The sequence below is a fragment of the Callithrix jacchus genome, chromosome 11 (genome assembly GCF_049354715.1).
Source record: "Callithrix jacchus isolate 240 chromosome 11, calJac240_pri, whole genome shotgun sequence".
In the NCBI taxonomy this organism is placed as follows: domain Eukaryota; kingdom Metazoa; phylum Chordata; class Mammalia; order Primates; family Cebidae; genus Callithrix; species Callithrix jacchus.
Window position 1 is genome coordinate 15,346,345 of NC_133512.1, and position 20,355 is coordinate 15,366,699.

At 45.7% G+C, this 20,355-nt stretch overlaps 1 protein-coding gene across 1 annotated transcript in view; it reads right to left on the reverse strand.

The window, feature by feature from the left end:
* PKD1L1 (polycystin 1 like 1, transient receptor potential channel interacting) overlaps window positions 1-20,355 on the reverse strand; it is a 180,849-nt gene that overhangs the window by 17,380 nt on the left and 143,114 nt on the right. Inside the window, exons 50-57 of the mRNA XM_035253357.3 lie at window positions 20,128-20,300; window positions 18,520-18,754; window positions 15,951-16,055; window positions 14,769-14,909; window positions 10,603-10,737; window positions 8,400-8,630; window positions 5,060-5,221; window positions 1,724-1,894 (exon numbers count right to left, since the gene is read on the reverse strand). Coding sequence (XP_035109248.3) covers window positions 1,724-1,894; window positions 5,060-5,221; window positions 8,400-8,630; window positions 10,603-10,737; window positions 14,769-14,909; window positions 15,951-16,055; window positions 18,520-18,754; window positions 20,128-20,300 — 1,353 coding nt within the window. The remainder of the gene's footprint in view (window positions 1-1,723; window positions 1,895-5,059; window positions 5,222-8,399; window positions 8,631-10,602; window positions 10,738-14,768; window positions 14,910-15,950; window positions 16,056-18,519; window positions 18,755-20,127; window positions 20,301-20,355) is intronic.

The following is a 20,355-nucleotide window of genomic DNA, read 5'->3' on the forward strand; positions in this document are numbered from 1 at the left end:
GGGAGACACTAATTATAGATACCCTTTCCTTGTCTTACGCACATTCTTCCTGGTCTGATTTCCATGGGTATCACTTTTCCTAAAATCAATTTTAACTTTTTTATTTTGCAAAATTTTCTCCAACATGTCATCCATATAGTTTCTTCTCTTTTCTATGAATCCATCTACTTTACTTTTTTTCTTTTCCATTTCTTTTCTCAACTCTGTTAATTCATTGTCTCTTTATTTCATTTTGGAGTTCTTTCATTTTGGCTTTAATCTCTCCTTTCAAAGATACTTTTTTCCCATTAATTTACTTTTGTGTTACAATTTTTACCTGTTGATGATAATTGTTTTCAAAGTTATACCTTCATCTTCTCTTTTGGTCATTTTTATACACCACTTTTTCCTGAAGCAGATTTGCATAGATCCAGTAATTATTTGCTTTTATTATTACTATTCCTCTCTACATGTAGAAGTTCACCTTTTCATAAAGGATGTTCTTCCCTGCGTTGTTGTGCATTAGGGCCAGGGAAGGCTGGGGCAGAGAGTTTGTAGCAGGTACCTCATGTTCTCTTCTGCCTTCAGAGAGCTCCTTCATTGCCACTCAGCCATATGAGCATGATTGCTCTGGGCCAGCAGAGTATGTCTATGGATCTCAGGGAAGTTACCACTGGAAGCTATTTATCATTGGGGCACAGCACTCATCTTTCCTTTTCATTGTGTACCTGGCACATGGTGTGTTGATTTTTCTATAGTTTGCAAGTGGTGTGACTCTAGGTCTATGAATCACCAATGGTTCCTCTTCTAGGTAGCCACATCAACAAACAGCTTCCTACAAAGATGGCTTCCTGCATGTTTTGTCCTTCAGTCCTATGTCCTAGAAATTTTGTGGCATTAGGGTTCAGGGAGATTCTTTAAATCATTTTTTGCTCTATAATCTTTTCTTCCAAACGAGGGACCTTTGTTGGCTCTTCCAGATATGCTGTCTAACTTGGATAATTCTGTGTGTTCTTGGAAATGGTAGCATCCTTTCTCCTTTTGGTCTAATTTTTGCCGTTCTTGGCATCCATTCTTGGATTACTGGTCATATTCTGGGCCATAGATTTCTTTTTTGTTGTTGTTTCTGGGAAGACTGAGTTTCTATTTCTATTTCTCAGTCTCTTTGTTGATTTCAGTTGTAATCAGAAATAAGGGGCAGATAAGATACTTATGCTACCATTTTAAACTGGAAGTCACATTATGCACTTTAAATTATTAAGTGGCCCTTCAGTTCTGGCTAGAGCATATCTTTTTTTTTTTTTCCTTTTTGAGACGGAGTTTCGCTCTTGTTACCCAGACTGGAGTGCAATGGCGTGATCTCGGCTCACCGCAACCGCCGCCTCCTGGATTCAGGCAATTCTCCTGCCTCAGCCTCCCGAGTAGCTGGGATTACAGGCATGCGCCACCATGCCCAGCTAATTTTTTGTATTTTTAGTAGAGACGGGGTTTCACCATGTTGACCAGGATGGTCTCCATCTCTTGACCTCATGATCCACCCGCCTCGGCCTCCCAAAGTGCTGGGATTACAGGCTTGAGCCACCACGCCCGGCCTGGCTAGAGCATATATTATCAGCAGTATGATTCCCTAGAGAATATTTATGCAAATGGACCTTATATTTTGGAACAACAAGTATTCAAAAACTCCTTTAGAACTAAAATTGCTGTAAAGAAAATTGACATAAATAATTTTGCATGGTCTTACCTCAGTAGCTTGGTAACTGGAAATGTCCACCAAGGGACTCTCTTCTGCTCTTGCCTCCCCTGTGCTGTTGGATGTTTTTTCCAGAAGAGGGAGTTGTAGGCTGTCAGACAAATCATTAATCTTCATCAGAAGTTCATCTAACAGATTTGCAAATTCATCCAAGTAGTAATTCTGAAGGGAAGAAAATTAGATTAGTAAATGCATTCAAGAATCTCATTTTCCCTCTTTCCTCATTATGTGAAACATTTAGGGGTACCATCTGTAGATGGTATTATGCTATGTTAGGAAACATACTGACCCTGCCTGCAGTCAGAAGACTTGGGTGCTGGGCCTGCTCTTTTGTCTCTATATCTCAGTTGCTTCAATAATAATGTACATATACAGATGTGTATGTAAATGCTATTGTTAACAATACCTACATAAAAAACTATTGAATGGATTTAAAGGCAATAATGCATAGTGCTGCTTTGGGAAAATGAGGTCATTCTTCCATCCCTTTGATTAATAAATCTTTATTGATTACTGTTCAAAACAAATAAAGGCAATAATGGATGGGAAAGCACATGACAGAGAATAAAGCCCTATCAAAATGTACAGTACCATGATTACATATGACTGCCTTCAGAACCTCACTGGATGATACCTAAATATCAGCTCATAGGGTTTGGCTGTGTTCCCATTCAAATCTCAACTTGAATTATATCTCCCAGAATTCCTGTGTGTTGTGGAAGGGACCTAGGGGGAGGTAATTGAATCATGGGGGCTGGTCTTTCCCATACTATTCTTGTGATAGTGAATAAGTCTCATGAGATCTGATGGTTTATCAGGAGTTTCTGCTTTTGCATCTTGCTCATTTTTCTCTGGCTGCCTCCATGTAAGAAGTGCCTTTCGCCTCTCACCATGATTCTGAGGCCTCCCAGCCATGTGGAACAATAAGTCCAATTAAATCTCTTTTTGTCCCCAATTTTTAGTATGTCTTTATCAGCAGTGTGAAAATGGACTAAGACAGTAAATTGGTACAAGTAGAGTGGGGCATTCCTGAAGATACCCAAAAATGTGGAAGTGACTTTGAAACTGGGTAACAGGCAGAGGTTGGAATAGTATGGAGGGCTCAGAAGAAGATAGAAAAATATGGGAAAGTTTGGAACTTCCTAGAGACCTGTTGAATGGCTTTGACAAAAATGCTGATAGTGAGATGAACAATAAGGTCCAGACTGAGGTGCTCTCAGATGCAGATGAGAAACTCACTGGGAACTGGAGCAAAGGGGACTCTTGTTATGTTTTAGCAGAGACTGGTGGCATTTTGACCCTGCCCTAGAGATTTGTGGAACTTTGAACTTGAGAGTGATGATTTAGGATATTTGATAGAAATTTATAAGCAACAAAGCATTCAAGACGTGACTTGGGTGCTATTAAAAGCATTCCATTTTAAAAGAGAAATGGAGCATAAAAGTTAAAAAAAATTGCAGCCTGACAATGCAGTAGAAGAGAAAAACTCATTTGCTGGGGAGAAGTTCAAGCCAGCCGTAGAACTTTGCATAAGTAGCAAGGAGCCTAATGTTAATCCCCAAGACCGTGAGAAAAATTTCTCCAGGCCATGTCAGAGAACTTCACAGCAGCCCCTCCCATCACAAGCCTGGAGGCCCAGGAGGAAAAAGTGGTTTTGTGGGCTAGGCCCAGGGCCTCTGTGCTGTGTGCAGCCTAGAGACTTGGTGCCCTGTGTCCCAGCTGCTCCAGCCATGGCTGAAAAGGGCCAATGTACAACACAGACTGTGGCTTCAGAGGGTGGAAGCCTCAGGCCTTGGCAGCTTCCATGTGATGTTGAGCCTGCAGGTGCACAGAAGTCAAGAATTGAGGTTTGGAAACCTCGGCCTAGATTTCAGAAGATGTATGGAAATGCCTGGATGCCTAGGCATAAGTTTTCTGAAGGGGTAGGCCCTCATGGAGAACCTCTGCTAGGGGAGTATAGAAGGGACCTAGTGAAGCTGTGAGAAGAGGGCCACCATCCTCCAGACCCCAGAATGGTAGATCTTCTGATAGCTTGTACTGTTTGCCTGGAAAAGCCACAGACACTCAATGCCAGCCCATGAAAGCAGCCTGGAGGAAGGCTGTACCCTGCAAAGCTATAGGGACAGAGCTGCCTAAGACCATGGGAACCCACTTCTTCAATCAGCATTACCTGCATGTGATACCTAGAGTCAAAGGGGATCATTTTGGAGCTTTAAAATTGGATTGCCTTGTTGGATTTTGGACTTGTATGGGGCCTGTAACGTCTTTGCTTTGGCCAATTTGTCCCATTTGGAATGCCTGTATTTACACAATACTTGTACCTCCATTGTATTTAGGAAGTAACTAGCTAGTTTTTGATTTTATAGGTAGAAGGGACTTGTCTCAGAAGAGACTTTGGACTGTGGACTTTTGGGTTAATGCTGAAATGAGTTAAGACTTTGGGGGACTGTTGGGAAATCATAATTAATTGGTTCTGAAATGTGAGAACATGAGATTTGGAGGGGTAAGGGATGAAATTATATTGATTGGCTGTGTCCCCATTCAAATCTCAACTTGAATTGTATCTCCCAGAATTCCCACATGTTGTGGGAGGGACCTAGTGGGAGGTAATTGAATCACAGGGGCTGGTCTTTCCCATGCTATTCTTGTGATGGTTAAAGATCTGACGGTTTATCAGGGATTTCCACTTTTGCATCTTAATCATTTTTCCCTTGCCGTCACCGTGTAAGAAGTGTCTTTCACCTCCCACCATGAATCTGAGGCCTCCCAAGCCATTTGGAACTGTAAGTTCAATTAAACTTCTTTTTGTTCCCAGTTTTGGGTATGTCTTTATCAGCAGAGGGAAAACGAACTAATACATTAGCAATGGAAGAAAGTGAGTGTTCAGTGTGCAAACATCTGGTTTGATTTGTTTACAGTCATGTCTGGGGTAACTAAACTCAAACAATGCACCTAAGGCTCCATGTTTTGGGTAGAAATTTGGGTTTGATAGCAGGTACCACAAGCAAATAACTAACTCACGGGGCAGAATACAGCATGTCTAGGTCCTGGGGAAGACCATAAACTCCGTCTTTCCAACTGTACAGGTTATTATAAGGATATAGTGAGTTAATGCTGGAGAATGTGCTTCGTAATCTGTAAAGTGCTTTAGAATTTCAAGGGAAAATTCCATGAGTTCCACTATGATTGAAACTAATTTTGTCACTTTGCAATGAGATTTGGCATGGAAACATACTCATGCTTTGATCATCGAAAGCAAAATTCTGCAGTGAAACCATCGTCTTGAGTGTGCTATCATGCTCAGTAACCCAAGATCCCACAGCTTACGTGATTCTCAACCATCTCAGCCTCTTCTAACTTTGGTGCTTTCAGTCTCAGAAAGGTGAGGGCCTTTTCCCACATATAAGCAGTGACGTCTTTAAGTCTCACAAGAGATTTACTTTGAAAAGGTTGTCTTTTTCGGGGTAAAATCATTAGAAAACCTCTCAGCTAAAAAAGAGAAGAAAAAATAAAGACAAATTTTATGTCAGCAACCTAAATAAAGAGCCTTGTTAATATGATAAACTACACGATGAAGATTATATCTGATGATGCTACTTTATGACCTTTTGGTAAAATAGTGACTTCTTGGTTAAAAAAAGCAAAATCAGGAAAATACCTCTCCTGAGTTGAACTAAATGTCGGTAAGATGATCTCAGCCATGGAAATTCATTGTATTGTAAAGGATGTTTTCAGTATCTAACTTCGAAGACTGAGATTATCAACACAATGTGCATGCCGATAAGTAAAGTCTGTCTCAGTTTCGGCGTCCCCTGGTGAGCCGTTCTGAGCTGTGGGTGAGCCTCAGGAGACAGCCCTGTGCCTGTGCCTGGGAGGCAGAAAGGGTCTTGTGCTCAGCAGGCTGTTGTGCCCTCAATGTGTGTTCTGTAAGCCTCCAGGTGGTTTATTTCTTCACTGCAGGCTGTAAGCTATTAGCTCAAAAGCCTGCTGGTACCAAACCCAATATTTTACACATCCAGTTGTTTTAAAAATAACCCAAATAAACAATTTTTTAGCCATTTAGAGCCTGTCAGCTTTACATATCCTGCAAAACCTCAGGGGACAGCTGTTACCCACTGATAAGATTATAAGGCCCCAAGCTGCCGCTGGCCTCGGGAGCTTTCTGACCCAGAGCTTCCCCTCCACGCTGCTGAGCAGTCCTCTAAGGGCTAAGCTCCCTCTCTGTTGCCCCGCTCCCCTAAGATCTCCCTTGCTCTTCTTCCTTTTTGGATTGTTCTTGAACCCTACGCTGTAAGCCTGTGGACAGTTTTCATAGCATGAGGGAGTTCCCCTACATGGGAACACTTCAAAACACTACCTCAATAAAGTTTGTGTGTGTTACTGTCTCTTGCGGTCATGTTTGTCCTTGATTGGTCCCCAAATCCCTCGAACCCCTCACAAAGTTTTAGAACTCTGCAAAGATGCTCAGGAGCCTGAAAGGGTAGGCCACTGGTGTGTAGGTCTGAGGCCTTCCAGCTTTACCAGCAAAACAGCCACGGGGGACAGCAAGGCCTGACTCTTGCACCCAGAGACCTCAATGCAATATTGCCTGCCCGTCTCAGAAGATAGCATCCAAGTGCCTAAGTACGACATGCAAGGTCCTTCACTCCTGACTCCCACCATCCTTTTCCACACGATGTCTGCTTGAACCAGAACTCCAGCATGGCCCTCTCCACGTGCTCCTCTGTCTGAAACACTGCTCTCAGCAGTTGTCACCATGAGCGGAACTCCTCTTCAAGGCTCCCCTTACTGCTGTGTGAAGATTTCCTGGTCTCCTTAGGAAGCATAAATGAGTCTCTGATCTAAGTTTCTTGCTCTTTGGGGACACTTTTAGTTAGTCTTTAAAATTTCCTATAATTATGTAGGATCTGTATGCTGAGGACTATGAAACAATGATGGAAAGAAACCGAAGACGACCTAAATAAATGGAGAGAAATACAGAATTCTAGGATTGAAAAAAGCTTAATATTATTAGGATGTCAATTTCCCCCAAATTTGATTTATACTTCCACAGCAATTTCAATCAGAACCCCCACATGATTTAAAAAACAAGATGTTAACAAGATGATTCTAAAACTTACATTGAAAGGCAAAAGAGCTAGAATAGTTGCAACTAAAACGGAGCCAAGCTGGAGGACTCATCCGCTCCTTTAAGATTTGACATAAGACTGGCTAAAGGAAAGATCGGCGGAGTAGAATAGAGAACCCAGATACAAGTCCACACAGATACAGCCAATCGCTTTTTGACAAAGTTGTAAAACCAAGTGCGTGGAGTAAACATTCTTTAAAAAAATTGTGCTGGAATAATTGGATATTCATCTATAAAAAACGGCAACTCTGTTCCATGCCTCACATCTTATATTAAAATTAACCAAAAACAGATGATCAACCTAAATGTAAAATATAAAGCTATAAAAATTCTTGAAGAAAATAATAGGAGAAAATATATGTGACCTTGGATTTGAGAATTCATTTGGGCCAGGACACCAAAAGCAAAATCCATAAAAGAAAACAATTAAAAAACTGGCCTTTATCAAAATTTACAGCTTCTGTTCTGTAGAGACGCTGTTAAGAGAATAAAAAGACAAGCTACAGGTCGGGAGAAAATATCTGCAAATCACGTAACCAATATAGAAACTATTTAAAATACAAAAAATACCCTAAGTGTTTGTATAGGTCAGTCTTCCCCGATGGACTATGAGCTCTCTGAGGCAGTTATTATCTTTTTTTTTTTTTTTTGCCTTTGCCTGAATATAATGGGCGTTCTTTAGGTTTTTGTTGAATGAACAAATGAGTGAATTGATGGATGGATGGGTGAGTGGATAGGTGGACAGGTAACTAGTTTGGTGAGCAGGTGGGTGGATGGGTGATGGACAGATTTATGCATTCATGGCTGAGCAGGAGGAGGGAGCTAGGAACATTGGTAAAAGCAAAAGACTGGGGTCTGAGTGTTGTCAAGGTGTGAACATGAGCACTCACTTTTAGTTTCCCTCTAGCTCCTAAACTAGAATACTGGTAGACTTTTAAAGACTGCAGAGAATTTTAATCCAAAGCTGGAATATTCAATTCACTGAACTTATAGTGAGCTCTACAATGCGTCAGGAACTACCCTAGAAGGCAGGCACACCAATATGCCTGCTAGGAATGTGGTTAGAGTTCAAAAGGAGACCAAAACCAACGTGACTAGATTTGCCAGTGGCGGATCAGTAGGAGGGAGTGAAACAGGGAGCCATTCCTCCTTTGGTCCCCCGCCTGGAGAACACGTCCAGTGGAGGGTGGCTGATGGAGTAAAACTCTGATAAGATGAAAAGACTGAGAAAAGGCAACAGATACCCTTGAGGCAGCATGAGTTTGCAGATGAAGTTCAGAGCAAGAAATGATGTGATTCAGTGCAGGGTGAGTAGGACCAGGGAAGCTTCCTGGAGGAGGTGGCACCGTGGGGTGGCTGCTGTTGTGCTGGACTGTTCTAGGGTAAGGGAGAGTCAAACTCTCCTGATCTCCCAGGGCAGGTGAGCTGGGCCCCAGGGATTCATTACCGTGAGATCTGACCTGTGCTGCCTGGCCCCGTTCACATGGACCACAGTTTCACCCCAACAGCAAATAAAGCTTGTACAAACCATTTACTTACCATTCCAAAACACAATGTGACAGAGACTATTAAAAGGGCCCCAAAGTAACCAGCCATGGCCCGCTGCTCAGACTTGGAAAGGTCAAGGAAGGAGTCTTTTTGGCTTCTTCCAGGAAAACGAAACAGCAGCCTGGGGAAGGCGTCTGTGAAGGTGCCAGGTGGTAGAGCCCACATAGAAAGCAGGAATCGGCGCAAGTGGGAGACGGCAGCCAGCATAGGGGCCCCCACCAGCTGCAGAAAGAAAAGCCGGAGAACACTGACCTTAGGAGTGGAAGACTTGATTTCTAAATATTTAAAATAGAGACAAACTTGGAGGGGCAGTTTGGGGAGTGTGAATCAATCACACCATCCCTAGTTTTGAACCAGAAAGGTGGTGTCGCCCTCTCACCTCTCTCGCTGGCCTCCCTGCTTGCACCCCTGCTGGCCCCGCTGATCTCCCTCCTCCCTTTCAAGGGCTCTTCCTGCCAGGGCCATTCTCTCCTCAGCTCCTCCTCTGCCTGTGGTGACAAGTGGCCTGCTCCCCTGGCCTTTGGCCCCATTTAGCAGGCCATGGTTGCCATGAGGGGGCAGCTCCCTCATCATCTTTATGTCCCCTGCACCTGGCCAGAGCCTAGTAAAATACACCACTTAGGGAGCATTGAGAAGTCTGGCTGATTTTAATGTGAATTTGGTCAAGCTTAGGTTTCACGGTCCTGGTTATAGCACACTGGGAACTTGGTCTGAGATCTGAGGGGTTCTATCACCAGCCCTGTTCATGCTTCTCCCTTCATCTGCTCCAACCAGCTCTGGTGCTGACAAGCACTTTCTCCACCTGGATGTCAGACCACCAGGAGGTCACCCCACAGGTCCACATGGTCGATGTGTGCAGACTGTGGATGGGCCTGCAGAGAAGACCCACCCAGCTGAAGCTATAGTCATGGGCTGCGTTCTGTGTGGGTCCTTGCTGGCCTCCATGAGTAACCCTGGATGGGTACCCAAAGGCTTCCTTGGGAATGCACTGGGACTCATTTTAGTATCATTTCCTCCATAGGTGAAATCAGACATCAGTGGGACTCAGAAGAAAGCAAGCACAATCTATGAGTCTACAGCTGGACAAACAGAGCTGGGTGGTCTCCCGGTCTCTTCTTGGTGCCTGAGTCTATACTTGCTGCACAGTTAGAACTCCTCTACTTAATTTGGACACAAATTATTTATATTCTGGGCTTTTCTCCCCTCACATAAAAGCATTTTTGCACATTGCTAAATGGTCCTAATAATGACTAGTTTAATTGTTCCATAAATTCTGCATGCATATAATCTCAAAGGCCAGTAATAGCCGTCAGGGCAAACATCATCGATGCTTTTCCTAGAGGCAGAGATTGGGCAACTGGTTGGTGTTCACAACATGAGCTAGGGCATGGGACAGCCAGGTTAGAATGCCACTCTCTCTGACTCTTAAGTCCCTTCTCTCTGCCCTGGTTTGCTGAGTGTGTTCCTCAGTGTTTGGGGGAACCCCTTACCTGGAGAAGATCTGTGCTTGGTGTCCTGTGTGCCCTGGATCCTGATAGCCAGAGCCTCCAAACTCAGGTCACTTGGCCAAGACTCTCCCTTGGCCCTGATTGCAATTCTGTGCTGCATTAGGGCCTATCAGGTTGGAGCAAGCTCTTTCCCTGCTGGGGCCAGATCGGAATCACCAGCACCCCAGGAACTTAAGCAGGGCTCCAAGCTGTACTCTGGACCTGTTGATTTGAGGCTCCCCCTCCAGACCAGACTTCAGGGTCAGCCCTGGATGAAGACCTGGCTGTGCCCTGGGGTTTGAGGCAGGCATTCCTGAGAACCTTCTAAGAAGAACTGTGCCTGCCCATAGCTTGGTTGTGATCGTTTAATGAAGTAATCTATGAGAGGCCCAAAGTGCCACTCCTGGCACTTAGAGAAAGCTCAGTAGGTGATAATAACTACTTCTATTGTAATAATAACATGCTGTTGTAAGGCAAAGTACAGAGCAAGTGTTTCATAAATCATGGTTATTGTCGTCATGACCATAACTTACTATATAACCGTTGATATCAGTTATCTAAAAGCGCACTGTAAAGGATTAGAAGACTGGAATTCTACACAGTGTTCCCCTTGAGAGCAGTTTGTTCTTCCTTTGAGGAAGGCTGAAAAGAGAACCCAGATCAATGCTTTATGAGGGAGATCACCTGATAAAAGTGAGAGTTCTTACCCCTGCTACAAAGACGCTGGGGAGTGAGTGGCGCATCATGGAGGAGCAGGACGCCATTGTGTTTTGAATGCCAGGAAGATAGATGCATTTTAATGTCAAGAGGAATAAGAGGATTCCCTGGAGCCATCGCGCCCTCTGAGACAAAAGAACAGAGCAGTCAGTGTGCCATGCCAGTCACTGGAAGGTGCAGACATCTTCACAGCTGCTGGCAGCACATAAAGAGTTCATTGGATTTGATGTTATATAGACCATGAGTCCCCAAGGGACATCAAGTGCAGATGTCTGCAGAGGAGGATGAGTTGGAACTAGGGGTAAGTACAAATCACAACGCATTTTCAGAAGACCTGCTCTGAATTCTGGCCTGGCCATTTCTTTGGACACCAGGATGGAACAGGTCTAGCAGGCCACACAGACAGGACTCTGTCCACCCCAGGTCTGTTCTCCCTGTCTGAGCCTCAGTCTCTTGAGCTGTAAGAAAATCATCACCATGGAGGGGGCTCAAAGAATGTATTTAGTGTATGCTTGTTTCCTTCCCACCCGTTACATGTACAGAATAGGCCACCAACACTTTCCAAGTAGGTTTTTAAAAATGTAATCCTCATGGCCAGGTGGTGGCTCACACCTGTAATCCCAGCACTTTGGGAGGCTGAGGTGGGTGGTTCACAAGGTCAGGAGATCGAGATCATCTTGGCTAACACGGTGAAACACAATCTCCACTAAAAATATAAACAATTAGCAGGGAGCGGTGGCATGAACTGTAATCCCAGCTACTTGGGAGGCTGAGGCAGGAGAATTGCCTGAACCTGGGAGGCAGAGGTTGCAGTGAGCAGAGATCACACCACTGCACTCCAGCCTGGGTAACAGAGGGAGACGCTGTCTCAAAAAACAAAATGTAATCCTCGAAAAAACTGGAGTCACTCCCCTGTTATAGCTCTAGAGTCTGTGGCTCAGACAAACAGTATGAACAGACAAGCACAGTACAACTGGAGACATGGCAGACCCAGGGGCAAACAGCCTTGCGGACTTGTCCACACTTGGGAGGCCTCTAGGAAGGCTGCTCCCTTCCCCTCTCCCTACCAGGGGCTCACAAGGAACGTCCTTCCAGGTGTATGATCCCATATGCTCTCACCAAAATTAAAAGTCCAAGAGAAAAGAAATGACAGCTGCATGGTTTAAAGTTTACATGGGCAACAAATCAAGGTTTTCTGTTTGTTTCCTCGGCAACTGGGACAAGGTCAAAAATGACTTCTGACAACCAAAACCTAGACAGTCTGTGAGTGGCCGTCACCCCTCAGGCCCCCTTCAGAGCAGGCAGGGCTGCACAATGGAGAATGGGAATGAATGGAGCTCTAGCCAGCACCAGCCAAGAGAAATGCAATGCAAGTTATGGGTGAAATTTTCTAGTAGCCATGTTTTAAAAAGTACAATTAAACAGGGTAAATTTATTTTATAATATATTTTGTTTAAATGAGTATATGAAAAATAATGTGAAATAGCATCATTTCAATATGTAACCAGCATAGAAATTATTGAGATATTTTACATTAAAAACAAATTTTTTTTTGAGATGGAGTCTTGCTCTGTTAACCAGGCTGGTAACAGTGCAGTGACACAATCTCAGCTCACTGCAACCTCCGCCTCTCAGCGGGTTCAAGCAATTCTCCTGTCTCAGCCTACCCAGTGGCTGGGACTACAGGTACATGCTGCCACACTTGGATAGTTTTTTCTGGTATTTTAATAAAGATGGGATTTCACCTCATTGCCCAAGCTGGTCTTAAACTCCTAAGCTCAGGCAATCTGCCCGCCTTGGCCTCCCAAAATGCTAGAATTATAGGCGAGAGCCACTGTGCCTGGTATATTTTAAATTTTCATACAAGTTTATGAATTCCAGTGAGCATTTTACATTCACAGCACATCTCAGTTTGGACTAACCTCATTTCAAGTTCTCAATAGCCGTGTGTGGCTAGTGGTGACTATGGGACAACAAGGCTATAAACTTCCTATGGACAGAGTGGAAGGGCCCCTTTCTTCCCTGTATCTGATTGAGGGATGCCACAAAGCCTTCTGAGTAATTGCCATTACTATGACTTTCATATATGGAACATCTTCAAGACGCCAAGATGTTCCAAGGATATGTTTGCATGTGTACGTACAAATACACACACACACACACACACACACACACACACACTCGAATCCTAGCAAAACCCCTAAAGTATGTATCATAGTTCTATCTTATTAAGACTTGAAAAAAGTTAAGAAACTTGCCTAATGGCATGTGGTCAACGAGCAGCTGGCAGTGAGTTTTAGGTCTGCTGATTCTAAAGTCTGTGCATTTTCATTTTCACACACTCAAATCATAGCTCTTTAATCCTGGGTGTTAAATTCCATCACTAGAAAGTCATTTGAGTTTATCTTGAAGATGACTTGTTCTTCCAGCACCCTGGATGCCGCCTACACTGAAGTTAGAGCTAAATTCCTCTAGCTTTGTCCCAGAGAGAGACGCCAATGAATTAAGCAGCGTCCTCATCGGGCCCTGATATTGGTACCGGGGGAGCAGTAATGAACAAAATAGATACATTCTCTATTCTGCAGCTTCCAGCCTTGTTGAGGAAGACAGACAGTAAATCAAATAATTGCTTAATGAAGACTTCAGTAGATGCTGATATGTGCCTGCAAAACAGGTCCCTGGTTGGCCTTAGCCAGCCCAGCTCTTCCCCTTTTCTTGCTTGTAATTCTCAGAATAAATGCTTAACGTGCTAGGAACACAACATCCGGAGATAAGGAGGAACTACTTGGAATAGCCTGGGTTCTGCTCCAGTTCCTCTGAGAAGAGGATGCCCTCCAACACTTTAGCACAGCATGTGATGTTCCCCCAGCTTATGAAACTTCAGGGCAGGCTGCTTTCCAGGCTCTCTGAATGGTGCAAGTGGGACACACATAGACAGGACTCAGTCCCCCCAGTGAGCTTTCCTGAGCCAGGGGCACCAGCTCACCCGGCAGCCCAGGCTTCTGTTGTCCCTGGCTGCCAATCTGTGAGTGACAGTTGCTGTGCTTTGCTTGGGTTAGCGTTCTCTCTCATCAGACTCATTTTTTTTACTTCAGGAGAAAAGCCAAATCTTCTGCTTGGGCTCCTTAAGAACCTGTTTTTTTCCTCTAGTCTCGGAAATTTCTCTTGCTTGCAACAAAGCAATCTTCAACAAGGAGGCAGGGACTAGCAGAGGAAGCTAGTGTAGAGGAAACCAGCCTCATCCTGCCTAGTTCTCATTACAGAGCAGACATGAGCCAAGGCGTGAGAGGGAGGCTGTGGGGAAAAATGACAGACCTGGGGAGGAGGGACCTGAAGCTGGAGGGGAACTGGCCCTTGTTCTCTAGGTTGCTGTAGGATCCACTCAGCCCTGGGAGTGGCTGTGGTACCCTGACCACCCTCTAGACAGGAAAAGGAGGACAAGGCAGGTAGGGGAAGAGCTGGTTCTGACAGCAACAGGGCAGTGAAGCAGAATATGTGGGCTCATCTTCCACCACCACAGGAAGGCAACGTCCCGTGCTGTTGTGGGATCCTGCCCTGTCTCATGGGCCCCCTCCCCAGAGCTCATCCAGGCCCATCTGTGCACATTTGCCTGGTCCTCCTGGTAGGAGCTCCCATCCCTCCAGGGAATGGGGAGCCATTGCCTGCAGAAAGGACTGCCTAGGGGAAGGACGTGCAGGGACTTTGAAACCAGACTTCCCTCCACCGAGGGACTGGATACTTTCCGTGAGCCTTGGTGTCTTCACTTGCAGAGTGGCTAATAGTGCCTGCATTTATGACTCGCCAGGATGAAGAGAGAAAATGGTGTGTCTAAGCAAGTCAGCACTAGCCTCCCTCCTCCACACCGCACCAACACCTACTTCCTGTGCCCCTTAGGGTCCCCTGGAAGCACTGGGGGAGTTCCAGGCTCTTGAGTTCTGCTCCATGCAGAATCCACATATCCTAGTATGCAAAGCATGTCTCAAGTTCTCCAGGCCCTTCACTGTCCTGGCCACTCCCATCTGCCAGCTCAGAGTATCATCTCACAATATGGAGCAAATCTGTTGCCTCGCACCTTGTAGAACTTGTGTGACCTCTGCCTTCTGGATGGCATCACAGTGCATCGCCTCTATCTGCATGGCCCTGAGCACCCCCGTACCTGATTCCATGATGCCATAAGGGTGAGGTCCATAAATGCGTGGCAAAGTCCTCTGTGAAACTGGTCAGTGACATCTCCAGCAAGAGTAGCAAGGTGGCCAGAAACTGCATAGTAGGTGAGGCTCACTCCGACCACAGAGAGCTGCAACATCCAGCAGAAAGGCCTTCAGATGGCTCCTGAGGAAGGGCTTACCTGGCACCCCACGTGACACAGGTTGTAAGTTACAGTCATGTGTGGCTTAATGACAAGGATGCCTTCTGAGAAATGCCTCACTGGGTGATTCTGTCCTGGGGTGAACACTGTAGGGTGCACGTACACAAACACAGACAGTCCCACACACCTAGGCTATATGAGACAGATGTTGCCCCCAGGCCTCAAAGCTGTGCAGCGTGTCCCTGTACTGAATACTGTAGGCAGTCATACACAATGGTAAGTCCTTGTGCATCTAAGTATATCTAAGCATAGAAAAGATACAGTAGAAAGCCAGTACAAAGGTAAAAAATGGTCCACCTGTATCGGGCACTTGCAGGACCGGAAGCTGCTGTGGGTGAGGCAGTGAGGGAGTGGCGAGTGGAAGTGGAGGCCTAGAGCATTACTGTACACTAATGTAGACTTTATAAACACTGCACACTTAGGATACACTAAATTTATAAAAACATGTTTCATAAATTAACCTTAGCTTACTGTAACTTTTACTTAAAAAACTTAAAATTTTAAACTTTTTGACTCTATAATAACACAGCTTTAAACACAAACACAGTGTACAGCCGTACAAAAATATTTTCCTTATATCCTTATTCTAAAAGCTTTTTTCTAGTTTTAAAAGTTTGTAAAATTTTTATTTTTTAAACTTCTTTATTAAAAACTAAGCTGCAAACAGACATACCTAGCCTAGTCCGATACAGGGTCAAATCAAGATGTCATCAGGTGACAGGAATTTCTTAGCACCATATGATCTTATGGGACCACAACCTTGGCTGAGATTCGTGTGGTGCGTGACTGTGACAACACTGCAAGATGCCCGATCTCAAAGGCTGTTTTGAGATTACCATACACAGGGAGAAAACTGCAATAATGTTGGCGGTAGCTAGTGCATAATCAGTTTCTTATTTAAATTAGTTTTTTAAGATACAAACACTTTATTGCTATTTTTCAAAAAGAAAATGACACAAGCGAGGCTACCTCCAGCCAGTTCCTTGGCTTTCGCCAGTAGCTGAGGACACCCTTGTCCATCATACGGTGGAGTTGAACGTAGAGGTGGATCAGGCTGAGCACCAGGAAGACCAGCTGGCGGAGACAGTGTAAACAAACGAGATCAACACAAATGCTGAGAAACCGTTTTTTGAAGACCTACACATGTGACCAGTTCCCCTTCCTTTGAGTAGCGAGGATGCAGTGCCATTTCCTGTTCTGTAGGAATTTGATCCTAAACTTGCTCTTCAGTAGGCACTTGGGGCGGTTTGGTGCCTCTCCACAAGTCAAGCACTGACAGAAACTCCATGCCAGGGGTTAGAACCTGAAATGGTCTCTGCACTCAGGGGAAAGCACAGAATACAGGCATCTATGGCCACTAGGCCTCCCCACAGCCATGCCAATCCTCCAGTCCTTCCCTGGCACCACTCAAAAGAGTGAGTTTCTGTGTACGTGTGAAATAGATAACATATGAACTATATACATATATATTAGTAGTTTTCTCAGCCAAGTAAAGCATTCTTTTTTTTTTTGAGATGAAGTCTCGCTCTGTCTCACAGGCTGGAGTGCAGTGGCGCGATCTCGGCTCACTGCAACCTCTCTAGTTCAAGCAATTCCCCTGCCTCAGTCTCCCGAGTAGCTGGAATTACAGGGGCAGGCCACCATGCCCAGCTAATTTTTTTCATATTTTTAGTAGAGACGGGGTTTCACCATGTTGGCCAGAGAGCAGTCTTGCTCTCAAACTCTTGACTTCACGCAATCTGCCCGCCTCGGCCTCCCAAAGTGCTGCTATTACAGGCGTTAGCCACTGCACCTAGCCCCCAAGTAAAGCCTTTGAAAGCTCCCTTATACGCACTTTCTTAAAGTTCTCTATGTGGTTCTCTCTCCATTGTTGAGTTATCTGTTGATTCATGCCTTCCATCACGGAACCAAACTCAAATTTAGTTATGGATTTGAGAGGAACCAGAGCACATTGGCAGGGCTTTAGGCATCTTCTCTGTCCTCTGTTGGAGTTACCTGCGTTGTGTCCCACTGGCCCGTTGTAAAGAGCTACACACATAATCACAGCAGGGTTCAATTTTGGGTGCTGAAAGTGATTAACAGCAGTGCTGTCCTGAGCCCTATTGGAGCCTGAGGCAAAGAAACTGTCAGGAAAACTGATCCTGCCATTGTCTACAATTTCCATATTTTGTCCAATATGATTTTTTTGATACGAATTCTGATTTTTCGTAAATATTGCACCAGAGCAGTGTTTGCTTTGATTACCAAGTATTTGTGGTGCCCCTTAAGTTTGATGCCCAAGGTAAGTGCCTCACGTGTCTCTCCCAGGCAGACCCTGACCAGCATCCCATGGTCCCATCCTCCCTTCCACCCAACACCAGCGTGTGCTGAGCTCTGTGCAAATCTCAGCCTTTCCTGGGTCACTGAACAGTCCCTAGAGTCTAAAACCTCTTGGGACTCCCCTCCCTTCAGCAGGACTTAGTTCTTCATAGCAGAAAAGTCAACTACAGGCAGAAAATCAGGAACATTCTCAAGGAATAACTGAGTGACTTCTGGTGTTTTGGATTGTTTGGTGAAGCTGTGTGATCTCACCAAGATCCTGGGTTCTATGGATTGAAGGTTTCTGTTCCCTTAAATTCACAAGTGGAATTCCTAACTTCCAGTGTGAATATAGGTGGGGATGGGGCCCTGGTCCTATAGGATTAGTGGCCTTACACAAAGAGACTCTAGAGAGTTCTTTCTTGCTCTCTTTCCCTGTGTATACCCACAAAGAAGAGGTTCTGTGAGCACACAGTGAGAAGGCGGCCATCTCCCAGGACGAGAGCTTTTGCCAGAACCTGACCAGGCTGGAATCCTGATTATGGAATTCCAACCTTGGAAGTGTGGGAAATAAATATCTCTCTCTTTTTATTTTTATTTTTTTGAGACAAAGTTTCACTCTTGCTGCCCAGACTGGAGTGCAATGGTGCAATCTCAGCTCACCACAACCTCCTCTTCCTGCGTTCAAGCGATTCTCCTGCCTCAGCCTCCCCGCTGGGATAACAGGCACGCGCCACCATGCCCAGATAATTTTGTATTTTTAGTAGAGATGGGGATTCTCCATGTTGTTCAGGCTGGTTTCGAACTCCGACCTCAGGTGATCACCTGCCTTGGCCTCCCAAAGTGCTGGGATTACAGGCATGAGCCACCAAGCCCAGCCATAAGTGTCTCTTTTTAAAGCACCCTGTGTACGCTACTCTTTACAGTAGCCTGAGCTAAATCCCCAGGGGGATCTAAACATCAGGCCCAATTCCCCCGTGATGAATTTGGTACCTCAAGACAGGTCTATATTTGCACTTGTCACACATGTGAGAAGTGGTTTCCCCACTGGGGGTCTTCTTCATCTTGTGCTCCTGCACTTACTGTGATGCCTGCCGCATGAAGGGGCCATGACAAGAATGTGCCCAGAGGGGTGAGTAAATGGGTGGGGAACTAGTCCTGTCTGGTGGAGCAGCCCAGCCCAGGTGAAGCCCCATCTCCCTGTGTACCTCCAGGGGGCCCAAGAGGCAGGTCAGCTTACCTGAGGCAGCACAAGGTGGCATTGCAGGGCTGAGTTGCTTCGGAAGATGCTGAATGACTCCACCCGGGACGAGGGGACAAGACTCCCCGTGGGGAGAATCTCCACGCTCAGGGACACGCTGGTGAAGAGTCGGGTTGGAGGGTTATAGAGGGTGAAGTGCACAGACACAGCCCTGGTGCTGCGGTCAATCCACGTGTTGGCCCTGAGTCGGGACAGCGCTGTGTGGGCTTCAGGCCTGTAAAGCAGCACACGCTGGGGTAGGGCAGGGCAGGGAGGAAGGCGCGGAAGTCGAATGAGGCTCTGAACTTCAGGTCCCATGCTGGGAACACCCCATGCAAGACTTCATAAGGACAAATAATGCCTGGGCTTCAAGGGGTTGGACAGATGGCCCTCTATATCTAAAGGACAGCATCAATGGCCCTCTGTCCTCACTTCTTGACCCACCCTCTTCCCTGCAGGAGCCCAGGGGACCCTCAGGCAGGAGGGACCTGGAGAACAGAAACCTCCATTTCCCAACCCCCCATGTATGGCAGAGATGCCCAGTGTCTCTCCCCAGGGATTCAAGAATATTTCTTTTTCTTTTTTTTCTAGAGACCCCATTGTTTGGAACAAACAAGTTGGGGGAGGCAGTTACTAAATACTAATTTGAATTTAGTAACAATTAAATCATTTACTTCTTCTTTTTTTTTTTTTTTTTTTTTTTTTTTTTTTTTTTTGATGGAGTCTTGCTCTGTCACCAGGCTGGAATGCAGTGGCACAATCTTGGCTCACTGCAACCTCTGACTTCCTGGTTCAAGCAATTCTCCTGCCTCAGCCTCCCAAGTAGCCGGGACTACAGGCACATGCCACCTCACCGAGCTAATTTTTGTATTTTTAGTAGAGACAGAGTTTCACCATGTTGGCCAGAATAATCTCGATTTCTTGACCTCATGATCCACCCACCTCAGCCTCCCAAAGTGCTGGGATTACAGGTGTGAGCCACCGTGCCTGGCCTATCGTTTATTTCTTAAAGAGTATTCCAAAAGAACACATTAGTATAACTGCCTACAGCTCCCCATTGGTCTAAGAACATCAGTGTTACCACTGGGTCAGCACAGCTCTAACCCAGTGTGAGGTATGTGCTGCCCAGGGAGCCAGGGGCGGCTGTGGGCAACAGTGTGACTGGCTGGACGGGGCAGACAGCTTGGCCTCACACCTGGCTTGTTATGCACTTGAATGTCCACCCCTCATCCTTACCACATAAGAAAAGTAGCCCGGGGCCTACTCCACAGAGCTGGGTGAGGCTTAAATGAGACAGTAAACACCCAGCTTGGCACAAGGTCAGCACGCAACAGATGCTCCTTACTTCCAATGAGCTCCAGATGTTCTAGCAACCTCTTACGAAAGAACGTTTGCTCTCTGCCGTCCCACATGCAAGGCCTGAGCCTGAGTGACGCTCCTGTCATTCACAACAATGACAAGTCTTGCTGGAGCCCCTGGCAGTGGTGCACTGGCCTCGGGGGCCTGTCTGGAGGCTGCACCTGCTACAGATGCGCTGTGTCCTGCAGGCACCAGAGCTGGAGTGGGGCAGCAGGCAGGATGAGTGCTGGCCCTCTGGATCTCACTTACCTTGATCTGCCCAGGCTAAGCACACAGTCCTCCCTTGCCCCACAGCCCCCAGGACCATTCAGGGTCATGTTTTGGTTCTCTGGATCTATCAGGCAGGGCTTCTCAAGGCCTCCAACTTCGGGGCTACATGTGGGAAGATAGTTGTCGATGAATGCTGAAAATGGCCTGGGAGCCTGTAGAACAAACCAGCAGTCAGAAGAAGACACAGATGCTATTCCTAAAGCTACT